This window comes from Pholis gunnellus (genome assembly GCF_910591455.1).
Source record: "Pholis gunnellus genome assembly, chromosome: 14".
NCBI classification, from domain to species: Eukaryota; Metazoa; Chordata; class Actinopteri; order Perciformes; family Pholidae; genus Pholis; species Pholis gunnellus.
Genome location: NC_136541.1, coordinates 12596280 through 12620019, shown reverse-complemented (window position 1 = coordinate 12620019; position 23740 = coordinate 12596280). Strand labels below are relative to the sequence as shown.

Genomic DNA, 23740 nt, shown 5'->3' with positions numbered 1-23740 from the left:
CATCGAGCACTAAACAATAACAGAAACCGTTGTTTGCTCAGGCTCTCTGCTGTCACAGCTGGTACTTCCGTGGCAGGCACAGGCCTGTCCCACTTGTACCAGAGTGTTGATGTGATGAGTTCAAGTGAAACGGAGGGACTCAGCACATCATCTAAAAGGTCATTTCTCCCTTCAGTGACGCAGCAACTACCGTAACATGGATTTTAGGGTGTCAGTGTATTTTGATGCAGTGAAAACGGTTGTTTGAACGCAGGTGTAGGAAATGTATAAGTTGGATCACACACGCGGGCCTGGTCGTGGTCGTGTGTTCTTCTATGTAGATAATTAGCTGGACTATCATTTTGACATTTCTGTCACTCTGCCTGACCGAAAGCGCGCGCGCGTGCACACGCAATTCGCTATTCTGTGTCAGCCTTGGCAACAAGGAAACAATCCTCTCCCATTGGCCCCCTCTCAGTGTTGCGCTGTTTGCTATTCGCCCTGCTCACTGCCACTCAGAAGCCCAAAAAACATGCCCAAAGACTGCTGCAGATACAAGGGCGGCGGGGCTGGTCTGAGTGCGCAGTGGATGCTGAAGGAGAAAAACATCGTTTGTTATCGTTATGAGTGTCTTATTGAGATGCAAACACCACGCTTTTATGGATTCATGCTTTATCGTCAATTCAAGCCCCGCCGTGTGCTGTGATAGTCTCACGAGACCAATAAGAAGTGTTTATTATTTTTGCAGCATCTCTAGCGTAGACAAATTGTTGCACTAAATGCAACGTTTTCTCAGTTGAGTTTCGTCGGCCCTCATCTTTCGGTGCAGAACTCTTATCACCCTAAATCATCAGTAATTCTGCAGGTAAGGAATCGATTTGTATTGCATTGTGTTGTCTAATTGGATAATGTTGATGGCACATATAGTCATCAACATCATCAAACAGCTGCACATTGAATGCATGCATTTGTGAGTAAATATAATAATAATACCTATCAATAATATACACGCAGCAATTATGACCCTCTTCACCAGACTGCCACTGGATTTTGAATATGTTTAATTTTGTGATGCGACGTTGGGCATGTATTAATTATTGAGAATAGCCTACAAACAATACACAATTTTGCACGTCAAATTGTTCAAATATAGTACCTACTACTGCTGTTTCTGGCTTGTTATTTATTGGCTTGATATATCTATTTTATAGGCTTGCAGAACAAACTAAGCTAAAAGACATTGGTGCATGAGGCATTTTAAACAGAAAGTAGGTGATAATTGTCTATCTTTTGCAAATATACGCATTAAATGTGCAGCTATCATGTCCGAGTGCGCCATTGGCTACTGTACAGTGTGTTGTGGAATTAGAGCAGCACACTGTGTACCAAATGTGTGTTACTGTAAGACTTGGCAGACATATCAACCTACATATTCTGCAATGCAGACAAAAAAAAAAATCACATGGATGAGTAACCTTCAGCCTCTTTGACTTTGTAGGGTTTGTGGATCTGAGAAACTGGTCCACTTGCGCCCCTCGTGCATATTCAAATCGTGTTGATCGATATCAGTCAGGAGGAGAATCCCTGGTTTAGATGACGGGACTGTTTTGTCAGTGCTGATGTAGTTTTGTGTTAATGAGGTGTAGTGGCACCTCTACGCTAGGGTCATCCAAACTGCTAAACATGGTCAGGTGACGTCCTGCTACATTGTCAAAATACTCGCCATCATCATGAGTGACCACCATTTAGGACTCTCCTCCTAAATGGTGATTTTGCCTCATCATGTACCACTTGTGTGTGTGTGTGTGTGTGTGTGTGTATATATATATATATATCTCTCACTTGGTCCCAGGGTGAACCTGGATAGCACTTGATGTTCTGACCTTCAGACCACCCTGCCACCAAAAACAACACCACACATGCGCGCACAGACCCATGCACACATGAATCCCCCTGTGCAAGCATAGGCTTAGGTAAACCAGCTCCATTTCCCCCTCACTGTAGTGCCAGACATCTAAAGCACCAAGCTTTACAAGACTGTTTCATTATGATGATATATATTCACTTTATTAAGGTAAAAATAATTATATATTCAAAGTATTTATTATCTGAAGAGATCTAGATCTTATGCATTCTTATTAAGAATAGTAAGAGGGAAGACTGGAGCCATGATCTAAACTACATGTCTTATAATATGCTAAGCGCAGTAATGTGAAATATGCCCTGAAGGCAGTAATGTGCAGTAACTGGGCTCTCTTTCACTCTGTTTTAACCGGGACACAAGGAAGCCTTAGGCTTCCATTTAGATGTAAATCATCCCACTCTGTTTCCTAGAGATAACCAGCCTGTGTAGGTTACGTATGAAAAATGAAGACTAATAATGCTTTACTTGCACAACTGCCAAAATGCAGTTTAGCTGCGACTGAACCTGGGCAGGAAAAACAAAAATGGTTTTCCACTCGTCTCCATTGGAAGCAGTATAGCTTGGAAAACTGCCATCATGCTGTTATGAGACATACAGTTCACATGGCATGTACACAGTCATGCCATATGACTGGTATTTTCAATTTATATATATATATATATATATATCCTGCCTCTGACCATGTGAAAAGGAGGGGTTATTAATAGCAAACGTCTCAGTCAGCATGTAAATTACTCCGTCGTTACTGACATTGAAACTGAAGGACAGCACGAGTATTGTTCTTGTGTTGTCTGTTTATGAACTTGGAATCCTTGAACACTGCTTTGTTACCCAGGTGAGTGAGTTAGTCGAACTCTGCAAAGGCTGTTGGAGCTGCACTTAAACTTGCTACAGTATTTTGAATTTGCAAAGTAGTGTTTAGTCCATTCAACTGAAACAGTTGCTCTTGGTGTGTTTCATTTCACTCAACGCTGGCTGTGGTCTGATGACAGGATAAAGAAGACCGTTTCATTGTAACTGCGTTGCTAGGAAACAGCTTGGGTTACATTTTGTAAGAACCAAGCTTCTTCTTCTTCCTGTTGAGCTGTTGACATTCTCAAAATAAACCTGAAAACATTCATAATGCATATGTTTGAAACTGTGAAAAAAAAAATCAGTTGTGAAAAGCTGAGGAAGGTTAACACGCTTCCTACACATTGTCTATTTTTCCCTTTTGACCTTTTCATAAACCTACGTAATCTTTTTTTAAATCTCAAACGAAGCATCTGAGTAATGAGCTGCTTTGTTGTGTCTGTGTGATGTTTGTGCAGGGAAGCATCATGCTGACCAGTATCACTGAAGGGATACTGTGTTGCCTGACTGGGAAGGTTACCAGTCTGGTCTTGCCCCTCGAGTCGACAGAACCCTCTGATGGTTTTGAGTTTGTGGAGGTGAAACCTGGTAGAATCCTGCGAGTGCGGCACATCATCCCTGAGCGTCAGCCGGTAGTAACCGAAGAGCAAGTTGCAAGCAAGGAAAAGAAAGATGGCCATGATGATGATGATGACTGCTCTCCTGAGGATTATAACGAGAGCAACACTGGCAGCAGTGTCCACTGCAAGAGGAAGATCACAGTCTACCGCAACGGCCAGCTGGTGATTGAGAATCTCGGTGATGTTTTGCATTCTGAGATCCTGCAGTGTCAGAATGGGGATCTGGAGCCTTGCAGCACCGTAGAGGTGGAGCTGGCTGACTACAAAGAAATGCCCTCTTCCCCAGACCCCAATCTTGTTCCTCCTCCAGTTCCTCCACCTCTTGGCGAACAGAAACCTGCTCCACCTCCTCGCCGCCGCCGTCGCAAGCCCAAGCGCACGGTGCAAATCGACTCAAAGAGGGTGATCTCAAGCTGCAAAGGGACGCACTCGGACGTAGCGCTGTTCTTCGTGCACGGTGTGGGAGGTTCTCTGGACATTTGGGGCAGCCAACTGGACTTCTTCTCTCGGCTGGGCTATGAGGTCATCGCGCCCGACCTGGCCGGGCACGGAGCCAGCACTGCCCCACACATTGCAGCAGCTTATACTTTTTATGCTCTTGCAGAGGACCTTCGTGCCATCTTTAAGAGATATGCTCGTAAACGCAACATTCTCATTGGCCACTCATATGGGTGAGGATTTGTGGCATGCTTTTGTTATAAATCATTCACCATATCGATATATTTAGTGGAGATTAACATGCTGATGTTAACATACTGTACCAATCTCATTGTATCTCTTCCAGAGTTTCATTTTGCACCTTCCTGGCACACGAATATCCTGATCTCGTCCATAAGGTGGTGATGATCAATGGAGGGGGTCCCACGGCTCTGGAGCCCAGCCTGTGTTCCATCTTCCAGCTGCCATCGTGTGTCCTTCACTGTCTGTCACCTTGCCTGGCCTGGAGCTTCCTCAAGTAAGATCTGCATTTGTGTGGTGCCAAAATTGACACCGGAGACAATGACACACCACAGTCACTTCTCTCGTTGCTGAAAGAAATGACATTAACTTCCCTCTCTTCTATTTTCCTGAACTTCAGGGCTGGATTTGCCCGTCAGGGTGCCAAAGAAAAGCAGCTGTTGAAGCAGGGCAATGCCTTCAATGTGTCTCCGTTTGTCCTGCGAGCCATGATGAGTGGCCAGTACTGGCCTGAGGGGGATGAGGTCTACCATGCCGAGCTCACTGTGCCTATCCTTCTGGTTCATGGCATGTGTGACAAGTTTGTGCCCATGGATGAGGACCAGCGCATGGCAGAGGTAAAGCACATCTTCACATGTGAATGAGGGCTGATTCATCATGTAAAATGTCCGTGTTTGCTCTGCAGTGTTACCTGTTGTAATGTTCTGCCTTCATTCTGGCTCCCTTTCTAGATCCTTCTGTTTGCATTCCTAAAAGTCATCGAGGAGGGAAGTCACATGGTCATGATGGAGTGCCCTGACACTGTCAACACCCTCCTCCACGAGTTCTTTCTATGGGAGCCAGACATGTCCAGAAAAGACCGCATCAAGACAGACACAGCTCTTAGTGACACTCTCCACACACTGAAAATCAATAAGCCGATGGACAAATAGCCCACAAGGAGTCTAGTTTTATTACACAACCAAGCAGAAGGCCTTTTGTGGCTTGTATTCTTAAGGCTGCTACCAGGCTGAGAGCTGTTATAAACAGGGCCACATCTTGAGGATGCAGATGGTCACTGGTGCTCCAAGATAAAGCAGGACTTATAGGCATAGCGCCGACCAGAGAACGGTGGAACGAACATAAAGATGAGGGGAATGGATGCAAATACACAGTCAGTTTACCGCTTCGCTTTTTGATACCAGTTTGTGCTCCGTTGTGTCACGTTTGCAAAATGACACAATACCTGGAGGACTATGTCAATTTGTGATTTGTGTTTGAAATGTATCTGGCGAAGAACTGACTCCTGCAAGATGCAGAAAGCATAAAATACATGAAACGGTGAGTGACTTCCCTCACTTTAAATATTCTGTAAAGTACAGCAGAGCTTCTGTTCAACCTTTACAAAATGTTTATTAACTTATAGTCGGGCCCATCTTGCATTTGCTTTCAGTGGGAAACTGGCAAAATGATGTGTTTTGAATTGAGGATTTACAGATCTGACTGCTGGTTTTCCAGTAGAGTGAAGGACAGCTTAACGTAAAACTCAGCTGTTGATAATAATAGTTTATTATCAAATACTGACTGGATAACAGTGGGACATGGGTTAAAGTCATGAAATATATTCCGATATACATGCAAAATATGATGAATAATTTCACCACATGCATATATAAATTACGTCATGAACAAAAAATATATATATATAATTGTTCACCTGCAATCCTGCCATCTGTTGACCACATACAATGTGAAGTGTACACCATTTCAAACATGAAGACTCACAATCACAGCTATTGTTAATAAAATGTTCCAAATTACAGCAATATATTTTCCATATATTGAACTCTAATATAAAATCTAACTCCAACAAGCTATGTGTGTCTATGTTAAGCACAATGTTACCAAGTTATCAATTCACAGTTGCATGAAAATTAAGTAATATTTAATGAGGAATTTATGTGAACTGGTTGCCAAAACGGATGTAAACAAACATGGATGCCAAAAGGTTCTTCTCCTTCATTCTAGCAGCTATTTCTGCAATAGTATATAATATCCTAAGGATACAAAGTACCGAGGCCCTGTATGAGTTCAGAATATGAAAAGCTGAGAGGGTTGTGTCAGACAGTTGCAATATATTCTCATATTGAAAAAATTCCCTCTGCACTTCTCTCTAGTCAAATGGCTGTTCCTTTTAATGTGTAAGTATTATTTTTGCCTTTATTTTGAAATAATAGCAACTGCCATAACAAATTGTGGTTGTATTGACCGCTTTAAGCTGCCGAGTGTGTTCCCCTACTACTCTTCAGTCTATCCTATTTATCTCATAGTATCAGACAGAAAGAATGAGCTAAATATTATTCTCACTAAAAGACATTCATTCATTGATGGGTGCTGCTTTGTCTCATACTGGGACAGTCAGGTGTGAGTAAAAATCTGATATCGTATATATTGACTGGAGAGTTTATACTGTTTTAAGAAGCAGAGGATGTAAATTGGTGGATTTGGGGATGTCCAAAGCTTAAAATCAAAAATGAGTTAGCCAAAGGAGAAAGTCATTTGTTATATATGCATTTTTGACAGGATGCTGATGCAACATGACTGGTCTTATGCAACTGGAATAAAATAGAGAGAAATAGAATAGAAATAAACTGACTTGGCACTGACATCTCAAAAACATTATATATTCTCTGTGGACTTTCCAAAAACCAACAAGTGCTGCTGTTGCAATGTACTGTAGGTTTCTTTTGACGTAAAAGGTCTGTAAATCTGTATGGACAACAGGGTGGACATGTATTTCCTCTTATGCTAAAAGTGTGCATATACAAATTGTCAGTGCTCATATGTGCTATATCTTTTTGTGGTAAGCAAAATGTGTTAATGTTATTCTTGCATTTATTCATGGAAATCATAATATATGCACTGCCTGAATGTGGATGCATATAACATTATATAGCCTATCAATAAAGTTGGATTCAGTGTATGAATGTGCATTTCCTGGCATTAAATAAAACCGATGTTCACAGTCTACAGGTGATTTTGCTTGTTTGTTTGCAGTAGTAGTCTCTTTTTCTTTTAGAGGGTGTTGGATGTAACAACATTACAGTAATTTCATTAATTCAAAGTACACACAAAATTGAGTACACACATTAGTATTTTCAGATTTTCTTTCCTAATTATTTTTATTAAATACAATGTCTTTGCCTATCCTCATAGCAGTATACCTAATTTATTTATTGCCCCAAAGTTCTGATCGCTATTATCCTATATTCATTTTTGTAAAGCTTTTATCTCTTTTTTAAGTTTGTTATGTAATTTAATGTAATGTTATTTAATATTTAGCAGCTTAAGTTTTGTCAATGCCAGACATAAAAAAAATACTAAATGGTAAACTGATTACTTTGTAATCAGTAAGAATAGATGGGTGAGTTGAAACATTACGAACACATTAATTTAATATGTTTGAAAAAAACAAACAAATATCAATTATTAATTGCCTGGACAACTTTTTCTTGAACCATGTAATTTTCTTAATATTACAAAATCGCTCTGTCCATGTACCATTTCAATCCAAAGTGCAGAAACATAGACAATAGCTTGGTTAATCAAGTTAATATTTACAATCGTTACAAAATTATGAGATTTAAACTACTGTTTTAATCCACTCAGAGACCCACGAGATAGCGTAGCAGCCCTCGGATTGGCTGAGCGTGTCCCGAGCGTGTTGTGGTAAACAAAATCCGAGATGCGTGTACATGCGTAGACGTGGTAATGGAGGATAGTGATCTATTCACTGGGGGCTTAGTTAGCAAGCTCTCTTCTTTCTCGTATGCCACTCACTGCTCTTTCTAGTGATTACGAGATATTTGCAACGCAAAGGAATAACGTACCAATCAACTGAGAGGAGGTGGTAAGTTTTTGCATGTCGAGTTACATTACGGCTGCCTCAGAATGCTAGCTTCTTAACTCACAATGCTAATCTGATGGCTAAACTGCTCGACAGCTAATGTCGATGCTAGGGGTCGGGTGTAGACTATTTCCTGGAATAGCTTTTACTGACTTGGCAAATGATACTTTTACTTTTTGTATTGCAAGTAAAGTCAAACACTTGTTGAAATGTGTTTATATAAAGTAGATCGCTCCGTTTTACAACCTACGAGAACGTAGACGCTAGCTGTACCCAAGTGTGCTAATGGTACACTACACGAATGAGCTTGGAAGGATGTAACGCAGCTGTGGTGTGTTCGGCAATACAGGAAGTAGTCTCACCCAATCGCGGTGCTAACGTGAACTGGCTAACTAGTTGTTTTATGATTATCACTCTTCCCCTTTTAGACACCACGAGAGCAAGACGGCAAGTTCACTCCAAGTAGTGACGTTATACGTTAATTTTGGCTATCGTGTAACTTAAGTTACGTGACAAGAAGCAACATTAACTTGAATACTAGTGAAAACATTATGCTATCAGATTAGCTCATGCTAGGCTATATGCGATGCATTTTTGTTGTACGAATTAGCCCATGTTTCTTTAGCAAGTTAGCAAATAAGCTAACGTCACTGGCTGGGCGTCCACTGTGGGGCAGAATTAGAGAGACGCAGGTTTAACCAATCAGGGACGGTTACAGTCGTTCCCAGCGCTGTGCAGCCTCCAGGCTAGGTATGCTAACACGTAACATACGACAGTGACACATTGAAATTAAGTTATGCTCTCTCTACTATTCAGAACCAGAGATAGTCTATTGATAATACAACATAGTAGGAGTCATTTGCAATGTCAATAATGTATAGATTATATACTTGTGGCTGTGGCAAGCGCCACTCGTTTGTGACCCGTCAAGAAGCGGCCGAGCTGAGCCGGTAGGGCCACAGTCCCCTGAGCCCCCCGGTCTCTTCTTACAGCATCAGAGCAACCACGTTGTACTTTTTTGTTTCTAATTCATTTGATTTAATAATAATTTTGCGAACTTTGAAACAAAAAGGAACAGGATACAGTGCTAACAAATATTTAGTTTTACAGTACTTTACAACAATCTGCTATAATAGTGAAAATTATTTAATACAAAAGTCTGAAAAAAGTCACTTTATTTGTGTGCTTTTTACGTTTTCGTGGCATCTAAACATCAGCAGACATAGTTAAGTGGTTATGCCTGAATGTTAAAATATTTTATCCAACAATACAAGTCTGCAAATATCTTCGCTCTTCTTCTGCTTAGATGTAGGTGTCAGTAGGTGCCACAAGTTGGTTGAGTGTCACTAGCTGCCACAGAGTAATATTGTTGTAATCATTGAACTGTAGATAGCAGTTTTCAATTCTTCAGTTAAGTTATAACGTTGGGGGCTAAGTCCAAATAAGGCAGGATCCAGTTAACGATACCCGTCTGTGGTAGATAATGGAATAACTGATTTAAGATATATTTAATTGTGATATCACATTTATTCACAATATGCAGGAGCAGCCATTGAGTTTTGGGATGGCGTCGGAGGTGATTTCCCAAAACCATGGTTCCAAGGGGATCATGACTTTTTACCCCACCCCTGAGGAATTCAAGAACTTCAGCCGCTACATTGCATATGTGGAGTCCCAAGGAGCACACAAAGCAGGCCTGGCTAAAGTAAGTACTGATACACTGCATGTGTTCACACAGGCCATTTTCAAAGCCATTCTAGTGTCTAACGCACTGTCCACTTTCCTCCTCCAAGATTGTCCCACCAAAGGAATGGAAGCCCAGAAGCTCTTATGACGATATAGACGATCTGGTGATCCCTGCGCCCATTCAGCAGGTGGTGACGGGTCAGTCGGGCCTTTTCACACAATACAACATTCAGAAGAAGTCCATGACCGTGAGAGAGTTTCGCAAGATTGCCAACAGTGACAAGTGAGAATTAGAAAATCTGTTAAATCTGCAATTGAAATCTACCAACTACATGTTTAACCTTTTGATGGTAGAAGTTAGTTAATGGTGTTGGTATTAATTACGTATTTCCTTTTATAGGTTCTGTAGTCCACATTATGATGACTTTGAGGAGCTGGAAAGGAAGTACTGGAAGAACGTGACCTTTAACCCTCCCATATACGGGGCCGATGTTAATGGATCTCTATATGGCCCTGTGAGTTGACATTTCTTGGATGTCTTTGCTATAGTGAATATTCTTCAATTTTGATGGGTTTTCCGATTGCTGACTGTGTACCTGAAACATTACTGAACATAGTGGTGTTTATCACCATCTCATCTGCTGATTTTATATTGTCTGCTTCACTTCTGCAGGACGTCAAAGAATGGAACATTTGCCATCTTGACACTATTTTGGATACTGTGGAATGTGAAAGCGGCATCACTATTGAGGGTGTTAATACACCCTACTTGTATTTTGGCATGTGGAAGACCACCTTTGCATGGCACACTGAGGACATGGACCTTTACAGTATCAACTACTTGCACTTTGGAGAGCCCAAATCATGGTAAGGACACAAGCTTCTTTTCTTGATCAGATGCAGAAATAAAGCATTTGCTTCTAACACATTCTTTTGAGATATTTATATATAAATTAAGCTGCATGTCTTCGGGAGGAAGCTGGAGAACCCTCGCTGCCACAGGGAGAACATGCAAACTCCACAAAGAGGGCCCGTCTAATAATAATATATTTTATTTGTAGAGCGCTTTAAAAGGTACTCAAAGGTCCGATGCTTGGACTGAGTAGGGGGGTAAGGAGGTTGCAGGAGGTCTGAAAGGTAGGAAGGAGCGAGGTTGTGAAGGGCTTTGTATGTGATGAGAAGAATCTTGAACTGGATTCTTTGGTGTATGGGGAGCCAGTGGAGGTTTTGAAGGACTGGGGTGGTCTCTGGCGCGGGAGTGGGAGAGCAGGCGTTCAGCTGAGTTCTGGATGTATTGTAGTTTGTTGATGATATTAGTGGATGTGCTGTACAGGATGCTGTTGCAGTAGTTCAGTCGAGAGGTGATGAAGGCGTCGATGAGTGTTTCTGTGGCTGAGGAGGAGAGGGGGCAATGTTTTTTTAGATAAAAGAAAGCGTTTTTTGTGATGTGATTGACGTGGCGTTCGCTGGAAGTGGCCAGTCAACTGTAGATGCTCTCAATTTTTGCTTTGTGGAATGACAGGAAGTAGTTACATTTCTCTACTGTGGAGTGGGAGGGATTGTCCAAAGATTTTAGAAGTTTATTTATTGTGGAGAAGAGGACCTTGGTGTTGCCGGAACCGGAGTGGAGCGAGCGAACAGTATTGAGGGGCGCAAATCCGTGGCAATAAAAGTTGCAATCTACTTCGTGATTCACTTCACAATCGCGATGCGTCTAAGAATCGATGGTGAGGTGGTTGATGGTGATTCCAGTGGAACAGACCAGGTCCAGGATGTGACGGCGGTTATGGGTGGGGAAGTTGATGTGTTGAGTGAGGGCCCGGGGCCTCTTGCTGTGAGGAGACAGTGCTAGCCACCACACCACTGTGCATATCCTCGAATATGACACCACATTGTATAGTATTTTCATAAATCCATTATATCAGTTTACTGTGACTAAGAAGACTCATTTGAATCTGTGCAGGTACTGTGTTCCTCCAGAGCATGGGAAACGATTGGAGCGGTTGGCTAAAGGTAAGAGACCCAACACTATTATCTGTCGGTTTATCTTATCAGGCTGTTCACTATCATGGACTTTAACATCTGTCTGCTCTCTCTCCTTCTAGGGTTCTTTCCTGGTAGTTCCCAAAATTGTGAGGCTTTTTTAAGGCACAAGATGACTCTCCTCTCTCCCTCGATACTAAAGAAGTATGGCATTCCGTTTGAAAAGGTACGAAGTAGATGATTTGTTTTAAGGGCCTTTTCTTCATATCCACTGAACAAGCCAAATGTATAAACTGCAGTTACTAAATAAATGTTTTACTTCTCCCGAAGATCACTCAGCAGGCTGGAGAGTTCATGGTAACTTTCCCCTACGCCTACCATGCTGGTTTCAACCACGGTTTCAACTGTGCAGAATCCACCAACTTCGCCACAGAGAGATGGATCGAGTACGGCAAGCAAGCTGTTTTGGTGAGGACCGCCAAGTGACTGCATAGAAAACCATACCTAACCTAATTTGAATCAGATGTTGTCTTGCTAGTAAGACTGTAAACATATACATTCATACAGTATCATCAACTATACGTTTATAGATTACATGCAACACCATCACCTGTAACACTCGCCATTTGAATCACTGTCTCTTTGCTCTTCTTCCCTTTAGTGCTCATGCCGTAGAGACATGGTGAAGATTTCTATGGATGTATTTGTGAAGAAATTCCAGCCAGATCGCTATGAACAGTGGCTGGCAGGGCGGGATGTGTTACCCATTGACCACACACGGCCCACCCCAGAGGCCAAGGAGTTCCTGGGGGAGTCCTTTAATGACATCAGTACCAGTAACTCCACTGAGAGCTGTGGGGATGATGGGGAGCGAAAGAGGTGGGTCATTTACTACAGAAATGAATGCTCTTGACGATATGTATATTTGTTTAAGTGGTTTATACATGTTTTACTACATAGGTGATTTATTAGTCCGGGTTATTTTGTGCTCTCTGTTGGGAACACCCAGCGGCATGCCTGCCATGGAAAGTCTTATAAACAATCATCCCTATGACCTTGTCTGTCTGAGTTTTGTAAAGCGATGGTGAAGAAAGCTAGATATTCTATAAAAGGAGCTGTAAACCCTGTTAGACTGTACTTACTCTAGAATATACAATATATAATTTCTTAATGCCAGTTGCTATTAGCTTGAAGACCCAGTGACAGCAGAGGAAATTAATACTAATTACTCTGGACAAAACAAATCACGGCTTTCGTTTATTAATAATCAGCGAGAATTACTGGGACATGCTAATGCCCTCTTTCTTGGAATGCCCTGCTCCACACGCGCATACAGTTTTACCCTTTTCCTGCCAAACTTAGCTCGTATATTGTTTTTTCATACACAGGAAAAACCTCGTAAAGATGGCCGATACACACACTTGAATTCTATTATCAACATTTTTGTTGTAAGAGGTATTTGACGAGGTTTAATTTCAAAGCAGCAGAAAAAACGAATTTTTTGTTCCCTGCAGTTTATAGTCCTCTGTCCCTTTTTGTTTGGTTCTCAGCGCTACACAGAGGATAGAGACCAAGAGACACAGAGTCTGTCTGGAGGTGCCCGAGGAGGTTGTTCCCAAAGATGAGGACGATGTGGAGCAGTATGGGAAGCGTCCCAGGCTCAGCCTTATACCTCCACGTATCATGTCACAAGATGGCAAGAGAAATAAAGGTATCACTTTTTCACTACCCTTTAGTTTCCTGAAGGGTAGCTAAGCCTAAAATAGCACATTTCATATGGTGAAAGAAAATGAAGTGTAATGAAAGTGCATTTTTCACCAACACTTCCTAAACGAGATATCTCTAATTCAATTTACAGGCCCACCAAAGTTGATTGTCACACCGACCAAGCTCACTTTATTGGATCCATTTCACAGGAGCCTGACCCAAAGTAACAGTGATGTAGGCCGCCCCCCACATTACACCAAGACTCGTGCACCTGCGATCTCATCTCAGTCCCAGCCCAGAAACGGATATTTATCAGTTTCAGCAGCACCGTCATGGACAGAAACCAGCACTCAGCCTGCCCGCAAAATGGGGGTAGCCAGCCTGCTCTTCCACAGAACTCTGAGTCCAAAAGACGCTCTTCAGGTGCACAGCTACGCTATAGAAAAGCAGCAGCAGCAGCAGCAGCAGCAGACTCACACACAGCTGCAGGTTCACAGCTATGCTAGAGAGCATCAACCCCGTCATCTCCAGCACAAAGCCTGTACATTATCACACATACAGGTTCAGTCCTCGCCACAGCCAGAATCCAAGATTATTCTCACCAACGCAGCACTGAATCAATCGGAAGCAGAGAGTCTTGTAGAGCCGGTCCAAAAGGAGGACAAACCTGAAATACCGATGCCTGCTGAAGTGAAGAAGCCTGAAGTTGAGCCCACCTGCAAATCGGCTGCCACTTGGACACAAATACATCTCAAAGAGATGAGCAAAACAGTGACGGAGAAGAACAACAAGCGAAAGGTCTGTTTGTTTTTTACTATTTATTTGTTTTTCTCATAGAACATTCATTGACGGAACACTTCTACCAAAGAGGCAAGAAGTGAAATGTAATTTTAAAATGTTAGTCATTGTTGCCTCTCTGTGCCACATGCTTGTTTGATTCAGTTATTATTCCAAAGTCTGCCTGAATGTTTAATGTCATGTATGCTGTTCAATCTACAGAGTAACCAATCCCCCCTTGTGGATAGTGGCATTGTCATCTTGAATGACACCATTCCTGTCAACAAACCAGTCAGTGATGAGGTGAAGGTGATCCCTCAGATTCATCACGTAAGTGGTTACTAGCTGGGACCAAATTCTCAAAGGCATCTAATCATACCAGTACAGAGCTCCCTAAATGTCTAAAAATCAATCCAACTGATGTTATGTTCGTTGCTACAGGTACAGTATCATCCCTGTTTTTTAAAGTTTTGTCTTGCTATACACGTCTTGCTCCAGCAGGTGTCAGAAGAGCAGTCATACTGCAAGTCAGTTGTGAAGAAGCAACAGCAGCAGGCCCAGCTCTGCAAGCTGCCTCGCCATCACCCACTAATCAGGGAGCTGGATGGTGAAAATGGTACGCAGTTGTTCATCTGCATAATGTAGTAACATGTTGTGTGGATTCGATTTACTAAACATATTTACAGTAATAATATAATGTCTTGTTCTTTGTGGCACAAAGGCAGTAAAACTGCCTGTGCCAAAGCACTGTATATAATCCATCGGGCTTAATGCTACAAATAATGTTTATCCAAAAGTTTGCCGTGCTTCTCCCCACACAGCGTTGCCAACACCTGCGCAAAAAGTACACCACAAAGTGCGGCCTGATCGGGAATCGTGTGCTATGACTTTTATAAGAGATTTGCCCAGCGGTTTTCCCGAAAATCCCGAAAAACTGAGCAAAATTTCTCCATTCACAGGAATGGGGTTTCGGCGTGAAGAGAGCAAAAAAAACACTGAACTTTGGACCCATATTGACAAGCCATACTTTAACGTAGAAAAATGATTTAAAGTTTAAAACGTAGACAAAACGCTGGACTTAATTGAGCCAAATGGACATTTTGATAGCTAGCACAGTTTTCATGAAGTCACAGATTAAGTTTCAGGAAAATTTGGGTCCGTTTCTGACTTTATAATGGGTGTGTATTGCGCAGCTTAGAGTGCGTGATGTCACCGCTCAGCTCAATCAGAATCACCTGTGCGCCTGCAGCCTGTTCATGGAGAAAAAGCAGGGAAACACCTCTCAAACAAATCCTCAAAAAAAAAACATAACCGTAGCTTCTATAATTTCTACCAATTTGATTCTATATCTACTTTTACTTATCATGGCTTGAGTTCTTATGCTTCCACCACCATCGTCCTCCTCCATTCACACTTGCGTCTCTGTTCTTCATCCCATCTGTAGAAGAGTTCGTAAACAAGGAGTTTGAGCAAGAGGAGACAGAGGAGTGGGCAAAGCCGTTAACCCAGCTGTGGCAGTGTCGCCCGTACAACCCTGAGGCAGAGCGAGAGTACAACGAGAGTGTGGGCCAGCAGGCCCCTTACTGCTCCATCTGCCTACTCTTCTACACTTACCATCAGGTGACACTATCAGCATGTTTTTTTATTAATGTTTCTTTGGCCATGGTAATATTTGAATTTTCACATAGCTGTGCGTTGATTCAACACTTGATAATAGGTTTTCAGTGAGGATGGGAGCCATCGGATTATCACATAACAATCCCCTGGACTTTTTTTTTTTTCTCCCCTCCAGTCTGAATCCAATAGTGGGAGTTCCAGTGTGACGTTGGTGAACCGTCCAGGGGGCCGCCAGTGGTCCAAGCCACTCATCCCCGAAATGTGTTTCAACACCCAATCTGGCAAGACCAATGATAACGGGGAGGGACAGCTGTTTAACCCTCATGTAGCAGAGGACGGGACCAGCCGGCTGGTCAGCTGTACTCAGTGCTGCGTCCGCGTACATACAAGTAAGCCCCTTCACCGTGAGGAACAGGTATCCATCAAAGTGTGCATTGGTAGGAACACTTCAGGGATTGGTAAATTAAATGTATCTTGCATACAACACATTCAAATATTTTGTTGTTCTTCAGCTTAAAACTACTGTTATACACTTATTAAAAACAGCCATCACTTAAGACCATAAATGGATTATGGATAAATACGCAAACGCATGTGCCACACTAAATAATTCAGCCAGTAGCACCAAGAGCTTTTACACAGTGTTGACATACAGTGCCTTTCTGACATTCCTTATTTTGCTGAATTAAATGCTATTAGTCAAGTTTAATTTCCAATATGTTATTATCTTAGTTCATTTATGTATTCCCCAATACTGTTTTACTTTGGTGTAGCCTGGCGCCCCCCATTTATCTTAAATACAAAGCCAAATATGACTAATGGCCATGCTGTGGGATGAAGCTTGTGGATGTGTGACACATGTTGTTGTTTTGTCCAGGTTGCTATGGTGTGTCTGGGGACGAAGCAGAACTAGACGACTGGCTGTGCGCCCGTTGTGAGGCTGATGCCACCAGAGAGGTCAGTTAATTTGGCCACCTTTAGTTGATAATCATTATTTCTATTCAAAGTATTTGAATTCCTCATTAAACTATTTATAGACACATTTCAAAACTTCAGCCCCAATGTTGCTGTGTCGCTGCACCAGCTTGCCTCGCATTATACAACATGTAGTGACTGTTTAATAATAGCAGCAAGGCAGGGTGTGGCCTTACATGTGTAATGTCTGCAGCTGTTAGGGTTAGGAATACATTTAAGTGAATTACAGCTGAAACCGTTGTAAGTATCATGAAGGCATCTTTGTTTTACTGTAGTTCTATGTAGCTTTTTTTTATAGTGTAATACAATTAACAACCACAGCAGCTTCTGTGACACTTATAAAGTTGGCTCTCTATGCTACTTCTTCCTGTGTTCTGAGACAGTGAGAGTCCCTTTTGTGTGTTATTGTTTTGTTTGTAAAATGTATCTTTAAATTTCCGTTTCTTTCAGCATTCCTGCCTGCTCAGAACAATAGGTTGTTGGGAAATGTGAGGAATGTGGCCCGACTGTGGCACAACCACCGTTGACCAGCAGTGGGCAATGCTTCACTTTATATTAGTTTAGTGACACCTCAATGGCCTCTGGCTTCACACTGCTCCTGTTTTTAGTAGGATCTAAGATATTCCTTGTATAATGAGAATTATAGTCATTTATTTTATTGAAATATTAGGACTTAAAATGCTGTGGATTTTTACTGAAGAGTTCAAGCCATTCCTTGTTATTTACTTGCTAAAAACTACCCCCGATTACCGTACTCCGCCAATTGATTTCTTTTAACGGTTTCCTGTAATATTTAGTATATTTGGTGGTTTGTGTAATATCTGTGGAGAAAGGTGTGTCAGACTAGAACTGTTGTGGCAGGAAAGTTTGATCAGAATTTAGATACAACAACAACACATGGAAGTTGTCAGTTAACAGCAGCACTTTTTTACGGGCTTTAAGAAAGTACAGTGCGTTCCTGACAGCTGCCATACCAGGTGCACACTACCTACCATGTGATCCAGTAGAGCTGACTGGGTTATCTTATCGCCAGTTTAAGCTATAAGTAATATAGAGTAGAACATCATATATCCAGACATCAGGATTTAGCTGTGACGAAGATAAAGGAGTCAGTTGCCAGAGTTGGTGTTTTTAACAATACATTGTTTTGTCTTTGTCTTCCTCCAGGACTGCTGTCTGTGTTCCCTGAGAGGCGGCGCTCTGCAGAGAGCCAACGATGACAAGTAAGAAATACGAGCAGACCATAGTGCTGCTCCTAAAGAGCATGAATGTGTAAACCAGAAGCTGTAGTACAGAAGCTACCAACCTTTGAAGTGTTATCATACATGTATAGCAGTCCTGGTAATCTGAGCTGGTCCCTAATCTAGAACCACAGATAAGAATACTTATTTAAATGTGCAATGTCACAAATTTACTTTTGAAATAGGATTTACTGGATTTTTTGTCAAACTACTATTTCCAATGCAATAAATTCTTTCATGGTCAAGTTTAAACCTGGTTTGTTCAGATAACTATAGTTTAATATGGGGATACTCTTTGTTGCATTTATTAATTATTTAACTGAACACAATCTTAATTTTAAAGATGTATCAAAAATGTATCTTTAAATATCTATTTATCAATTTGTACTGCTATAATAGATCAAGTTTGTGGGTCGGGTCAGGATCGGTTGGCCCACGCTTCATTAAACGGGCTTTGAGTGTGAACGTATGAGAAATGGCATATGGACACGTACAAGCTGGTCAGCTTTGAGTCTGTTATCACTGAAGTATACAATAATTGGGTTAAACATAATTTGATATGCTACATATAGCGTTTTATGTTTATTGTAATGAATTTAGGCTACCGGGAAGAGGGCGTTTAGTGGACTGTGGTTGATTTAGTTAATCTAGACTAGAGAGAACCTGCAGATTATTTTCCACCATCACCCAATCGAATGGTTGAAGAGTAGGTAGACTACAGCAGCCCTAAGAAGTAGTGGTACAAGTTGTTGTGATAGAAGTTGTCGTTGTTTTCTTACATATCATATGTAGACATTAACATGTAGTTGGGACTCTTAAGTTGATGTCTACACATCATGTTTACTTGTGTAACTACATTGTTTAGTACGTGTTCTAGAAGCATTGCTTCGTGGACATGGTATCGTTTGTCCTAAATCTCCGTCATGTTTGCCTTTCACACAGGTGGGTTCATGTGCTGTGTGCCATCACTGTGCTGGAAGCTCGCTTTGTCAACATCACCGAGCGAGGCCCCATTGACCTCTCTGCAATCCCACTGACACGGTTCAAACTGGTAAGACTCACGACAGTTAACGTGGGTTACATCTTTTCTACCTCACTGTTATCACAATGCCCGTCTACTTACGGTATTCATGGCAATACGAGTCGGGTCTAGTTTTCCACTGCCAAGTAGTTTGGACCCATGCACAGATACACAGATTGGATTCTTGGTAAACAGAGTTGTGCTCTGTGATGGCATCTGTTTGTGGTTCTCACCGAGGACACGCATTTCACAACACTGAAACTGCTGTGGCGCCTGTTTGGCTGTTCTTACCCACTTTCACTTCTCAATCGGGCCCCTGCATGTTTCCGAATAATGGATGCCGTTTCAACTGCGTAATGGAGCTGTGACAGTCTGACCACATTTGGTATATATTTATTGTTAAAGGCGTAACACGCAGACAGTGTATACTTGTATTAGTCACGGTCAGTCTGGAAATAACGCGGGACTCTGTTCTAACAATGGTTGGCCTTGTCTCCATTGTTATAGGTCTGCATCATAATGAATTTACTTCTAAATAAGTACCTATGATGTCAGAACCCTGTTAAATTCCCCAAAGGAAGTTGTGTAATATCCCTCTTAACATGTCTGTGTTCCAGTTCATGTCAGGGTCTGCCTGCCTTTTACTCCCTTTGATAACTTTAAAAAAAAAATCTTTCTTCCTCTTATCCTCCCCACATGGCTTGTTTCCTTTCTCCTCCTTTCCTTCCCCTGTACTTCCTTTGCTTTAACCCGCCACCCGTAACTTTACCTCTTGACCGCTATGCCTGATCCGCGCTTGTCTTTGTCACTCTGGTAGAAGTGTTCATACTGCAGGAAACGGATGAAGAGGGAGGTGAATGGCTGCTGTGTCCAGTGCTCCTACGGGCGCTGCTCGACGGCGTTTCACCCCACCTGCGCTCAGGCAGCTAGAATGATCATGAACCCGGATGACTGGCCGTTCATAGTGTTCATCACCTGCAACAGACACAAAGCGCCCAGCATACCAGAGGTAACCTAGTGGAACACAATCAGGCCAATAGTAATGAGTTGAATGCAAAAGGTTACATACATTATACATACTTTATCATACTTTTTCTTTTAGGAAAAGTGGGTTAGTGTGCACCATGTTGAGGCACACTAACCCACTTTTCCGATATTCTGATACGAACACGTTTTATTCAGCAATATAAAAAACAGCACTTTTAGCTTTTTGAAGTGTGAATGCGATTGCCACAAGTACAAAAGCTAACGTGAGGCTATAAAGGAACTACACCACGGTCGAAGTATACACACCGAGGATGTGAAGGCAGACTCGTCGGCGTGTTTTGTAGTCTCATGTAGCCACTTGCTAGCAATCGCCTTTTTAAAGACATATATGGTAGAACAAAACGTTAAAATCTCTTAAACGTTTGTTAACCACAGACCTTATTTCAGGCATCTAACCAAAAACAAACATTGATTGGATTGAACAGGAAGTGCAGAAATGCAAACTGATTTATGGATTACAGTTACATCAGATCCCAGACACGTCACGTATGTCAGGAATACGTTTGTGTTTATACTCATAATTGAAGTGTTTTTACGCTGCTGTTAAGAACGTTGTTTGTTTTTGTGCTTTCTAGAATGTGACATATAACATATGATTTCTAGTCACATTTTAATGATTGATAAATACACCTAATTTGGCGCCAAGATCTCTCTGTGTTATTGTAGTTTAACTTTTCACACTCCTAAACTCTCAAACTACCGCAGGGATTCTTACTATTGTTCGTGCTGCTCTGCTTTGACTCACTAATTGGCGGAGGGAGACGTCTTTTTGTTTCTGTCAAGAGATAAGCAGCAACAAAACTAATGTGTCACTGAATGTAAATTTACTTGCTGCTGTGGTATCATCTTTGCTGCTGTGGTATTGAGCTTTGTGACCGCAATCTATATTGTACCATAAAGTAGTTGTTTCAGTCTTTACAGTAGACTCATCGTCGCTGAGTTATCTTTATAGACTCCTGCTGTTTGTTTTGCTCTACAACCGCTTCTCTCTCCTGTGACTGACAGCGCTGTGGAGTGATAAGCTTTCAAGATTAACGCTCAGTTTCTGTCCTCCCCCAGCGCAACAAGGCTTCCATGCGTGAGCTGGCAGTCAGGCAGAGGGTGATATGCAAACACAAAAACGGCCGTTACTACCACAGCGATGTGGTGGAATTGACCGCAGCCACCTTCTACGAGGTGGTGTTCGACGACGGCTCCTACAGCAACAACCTCTTCCCAGAGGACATCGAGGTTAATGGAGTTGCTTCCAATCATTTACTCTGTCAAGTGCAAAGATGTTTGGGGATGACACTTAGTGAGACTTTAACAATGTTTGTCAGCGGATATAATTGAAGTTCCCCATTTTCAGAGAAGTTTTCCAAACTAATGAGTTTAGAAAGCTCACCTTTCGCTCTCTTTTCAGAACCGTGACTGCGTCCGGCTCGGTCCACCCGCCGAAGGAGATGCTGTTCAAGTGCGATGGACAGATGGGTTGATATACGGCGCCAAGTTCATGGCGGCGCACTCCATCCCGATGTACCTGGTAAACCCGCCTTCATGTCTCTCTTTCTGCCTCACTGGCATAGACTGTATCTAACAGGCTTACTCGGTTTCTTCAAACCACATCACGGAGTTGGGTTTCTCAACCCTAAACTGTGGGTGGTCTTGTATGGTGAAGAATAGGAATGACTAAATATGCTCATGTGATATGTTAAAGGGAAGTGAGGGAAGTGCTTTCATGCAGTTTCACCTCTTATGTCTGGTGGTCTATGAGAGAGAAATGATGATGTGACACAACAGCCTGCTTGTTATTGTCTTATTACCACCCAGTTAAACAGTTGTGTAAAATGTACATTGATTGCATGCGAGTAAAAATGTAATAAAGAAACTATTTAAAGCAACATTCATAAAAATGTAGATGAAAGGGATTTCCATCCACGTGATATGTATATTAGTGGTTTAACTTGCTGTGTGTGTGTGTGTGTGTGTGTGTGTGCATTCAGGTGGAGTTTGAGGATGGATCACAAATCACTGTCAAGCGAGAAGACATCTACACTCTGGATGAGAATCTTCCCAAACGAGTCAAGTCACGAATGGTAACGTACAATCCCCCATTTTATCAGAAGGTCTCTGAACCTTTTACGCTCAGACGAACGTGTTATGAAGTGTGCAAGGTGTGGCTTATAACACTTATTCTATGTTTGAGATCTGCAAGCACTAATTTCTATTTCTGATGTTTGCTCCACAGTCGGTGGCGTCAGACATGCGTTTTGAGCTCTTCTCACAGAGCGACGTCAAACAGAACTCCAAAAGGCAAAGAGTCATCAACTCTCGATACAGAGAGGACTACATCGAGCCCGTCATTTACCGAGCCATCATGGAGTGACATCCATTTCCGTTTCTCTCTCTCCTCCTCGGCCTCATCGACTCACCGCAGAGAGAAGCAGCTCCAGATCTTTGTTTCTTCATCTGGCCTCTCTGTTTCTGGCTACTGCTGATAGAAATGACCCTCCTCCTCTTCCTCCTCTTCCTCCTCCTCCTCCTCCTCCTCCTCCTCCTCCTCCTCCTCCTCCTCCTCCTCCTCCTCCTCCTCCTCTTCTTCCGCTGCCTGTCAGGCTACATATTTATAAACTACGGCTGGGACTTTAAATTACTTCTGTGTGCATTAAATAATATTCTTTCACTTGCGTTTCCCATCACACTCTGTAGATTATTTTTTCTTCCTCCATTTCATTTAGTTTCTTTCTTTTCTCATCTAGAAGCCATCAATTGATTATTAAAAATGGAAAAGGTTGGACTATCTAATTGGGGAAAGATATTTATTTCTCTACCACCACATTTAGCAGCTCTAAAGGAAACTTTACACGTTATACAATCGGCAGTTAATCTATTTTTGTGACATTTTTTCCATAAATGACCGTTTGCGCTTGATTTACCGTCTCATGTTTATTTTCATAATAATTCATCATATTTTGCAGGGATGAGAAGTTATGCTTGTGTAGGAGGTTTTAAAGGAAGCATCATTTTTGTTCAATGTTTTCACTCATGAACGTTAAAGGCTAAACTATGAGCCAATCAGCTGTTGACCACAAAAACAATTTGATTAATCTAGAACTGTGTTAAGTTGTTACCCCAAAGAAATTAAATCACATCTCACGGTCCCCTTTTGACACATCTTTAGGTTGTACTTATGAGTCATGTGACGCGTTGCATATTGCTTCTCATTGGTGTGTCAACGTGCATCTACTGTGAAGATGGAAGGAAAATCCACATCTTTCAAAGGCCCAAGCCTTACATTTCAAAGGGCCAAGCATACTTGGTTTTTTTTGTAAAACTCGGAAGGTTATTATAACTATTTTAATTACTCATTATCACACTTTAATTATGCGAGTGCATTGAGTTTAAGAACAAAGATATTTTTGTCATGTCCTTTACACAATCTGTAGAAAACCTAAGATGTATTTATATTTATTATATTGATAGGTTTTCAGACATCCTGTTTAAATTGTGAGACTCTTCCTGAACTGGGATTGAAGGCTGTGATTGCTAATCTGGTTTAAATCCCCCTCTAAACAAGAAGCACTTATTTTCACCTCCTGCCTCGGGAGGTTAACATTTTGTCGACACATGGCCTCCACTAAGATTACATTTTTTTTTTGTGTTTTTGATAAAAGCTAGCTCTAGAGGTGAACATTGTAACCAGGTTCTAGTTTGCTCACAAATAAATGAAAAGGTGGTAAGTGGGTCATTTTAAGAAGTTTTCTGAGT

The 23740-nt window shown here is 41.8% G+C and overlaps 2 protein-coding genes across 3 annotated transcripts; both read left to right on the top strand.

Moving 5' to 3' along the window:
* Positions 1–3222: 3222 nt before the first annotated feature.
* On the top strand, positions 3223–4985 carry LOC306705881 (protein ABHD8-like; the record flags this gene model as incomplete). The annotated part of the gene is made up of 4 exons (XM_079172755.1): positions 3223–4046; positions 4160–4330; positions 4454–4670; positions 4785–4985. The coding sequence occupies 4 exons, from the start codon at positions 3223–3225 to the stop codon at positions 4983–4985; spliced, it is 1413 nt and encodes a 470-aa protein (XP_079028881.1).
* Positions 4986–7805: 2820 nt separating this feature from the next.
* On the top strand, positions 7806–22772 carry LOC306706189 (lysine-specific demethylase 4A-like). Of its 2 annotated transcripts, none has more exons than XM_079173146.1 (23): positions 7806–7942; positions 9483–9644; positions 9733–9908; positions 10026–10140; positions 10299–10492; positions 11589–11638; positions 11731–11834; positions 11939–12076; positions 12270–12487; positions 13159–13319; positions 13467–14113; positions 14315–14422; positions 14591–14708; positions 15537–15712; positions 15885–16098; positions 16587–16666; positions 17852–17907; positions 18868–18976; positions 19764–19955; positions 21053–21223; positions 21396–21515; positions 21976–22068; positions 22221–22772. In XM_079173146.1, exons 2-23 carry the CDS (start codon positions 9504–9506, stop codon positions 22356–22358), a joined length of 3519 nt encoding a protein of 1172 aa, XP_079029272.1. In that variant the 5' UTR covers positions 7806–7942; positions 9483–9503; the 3' UTR covers positions 22359–22772. The 2 variants fall into 2 exon arrangements, with proteins under 2 accessions (XP_079029272.1, XP_079029273.1); XM_079173147.1 differs by lacking the exon at positions 7806–7942 and adding an exon at positions 8884–8889.
* The last annotated feature ends 968 nt before the right edge of the window (positions 22773–23740 follow it).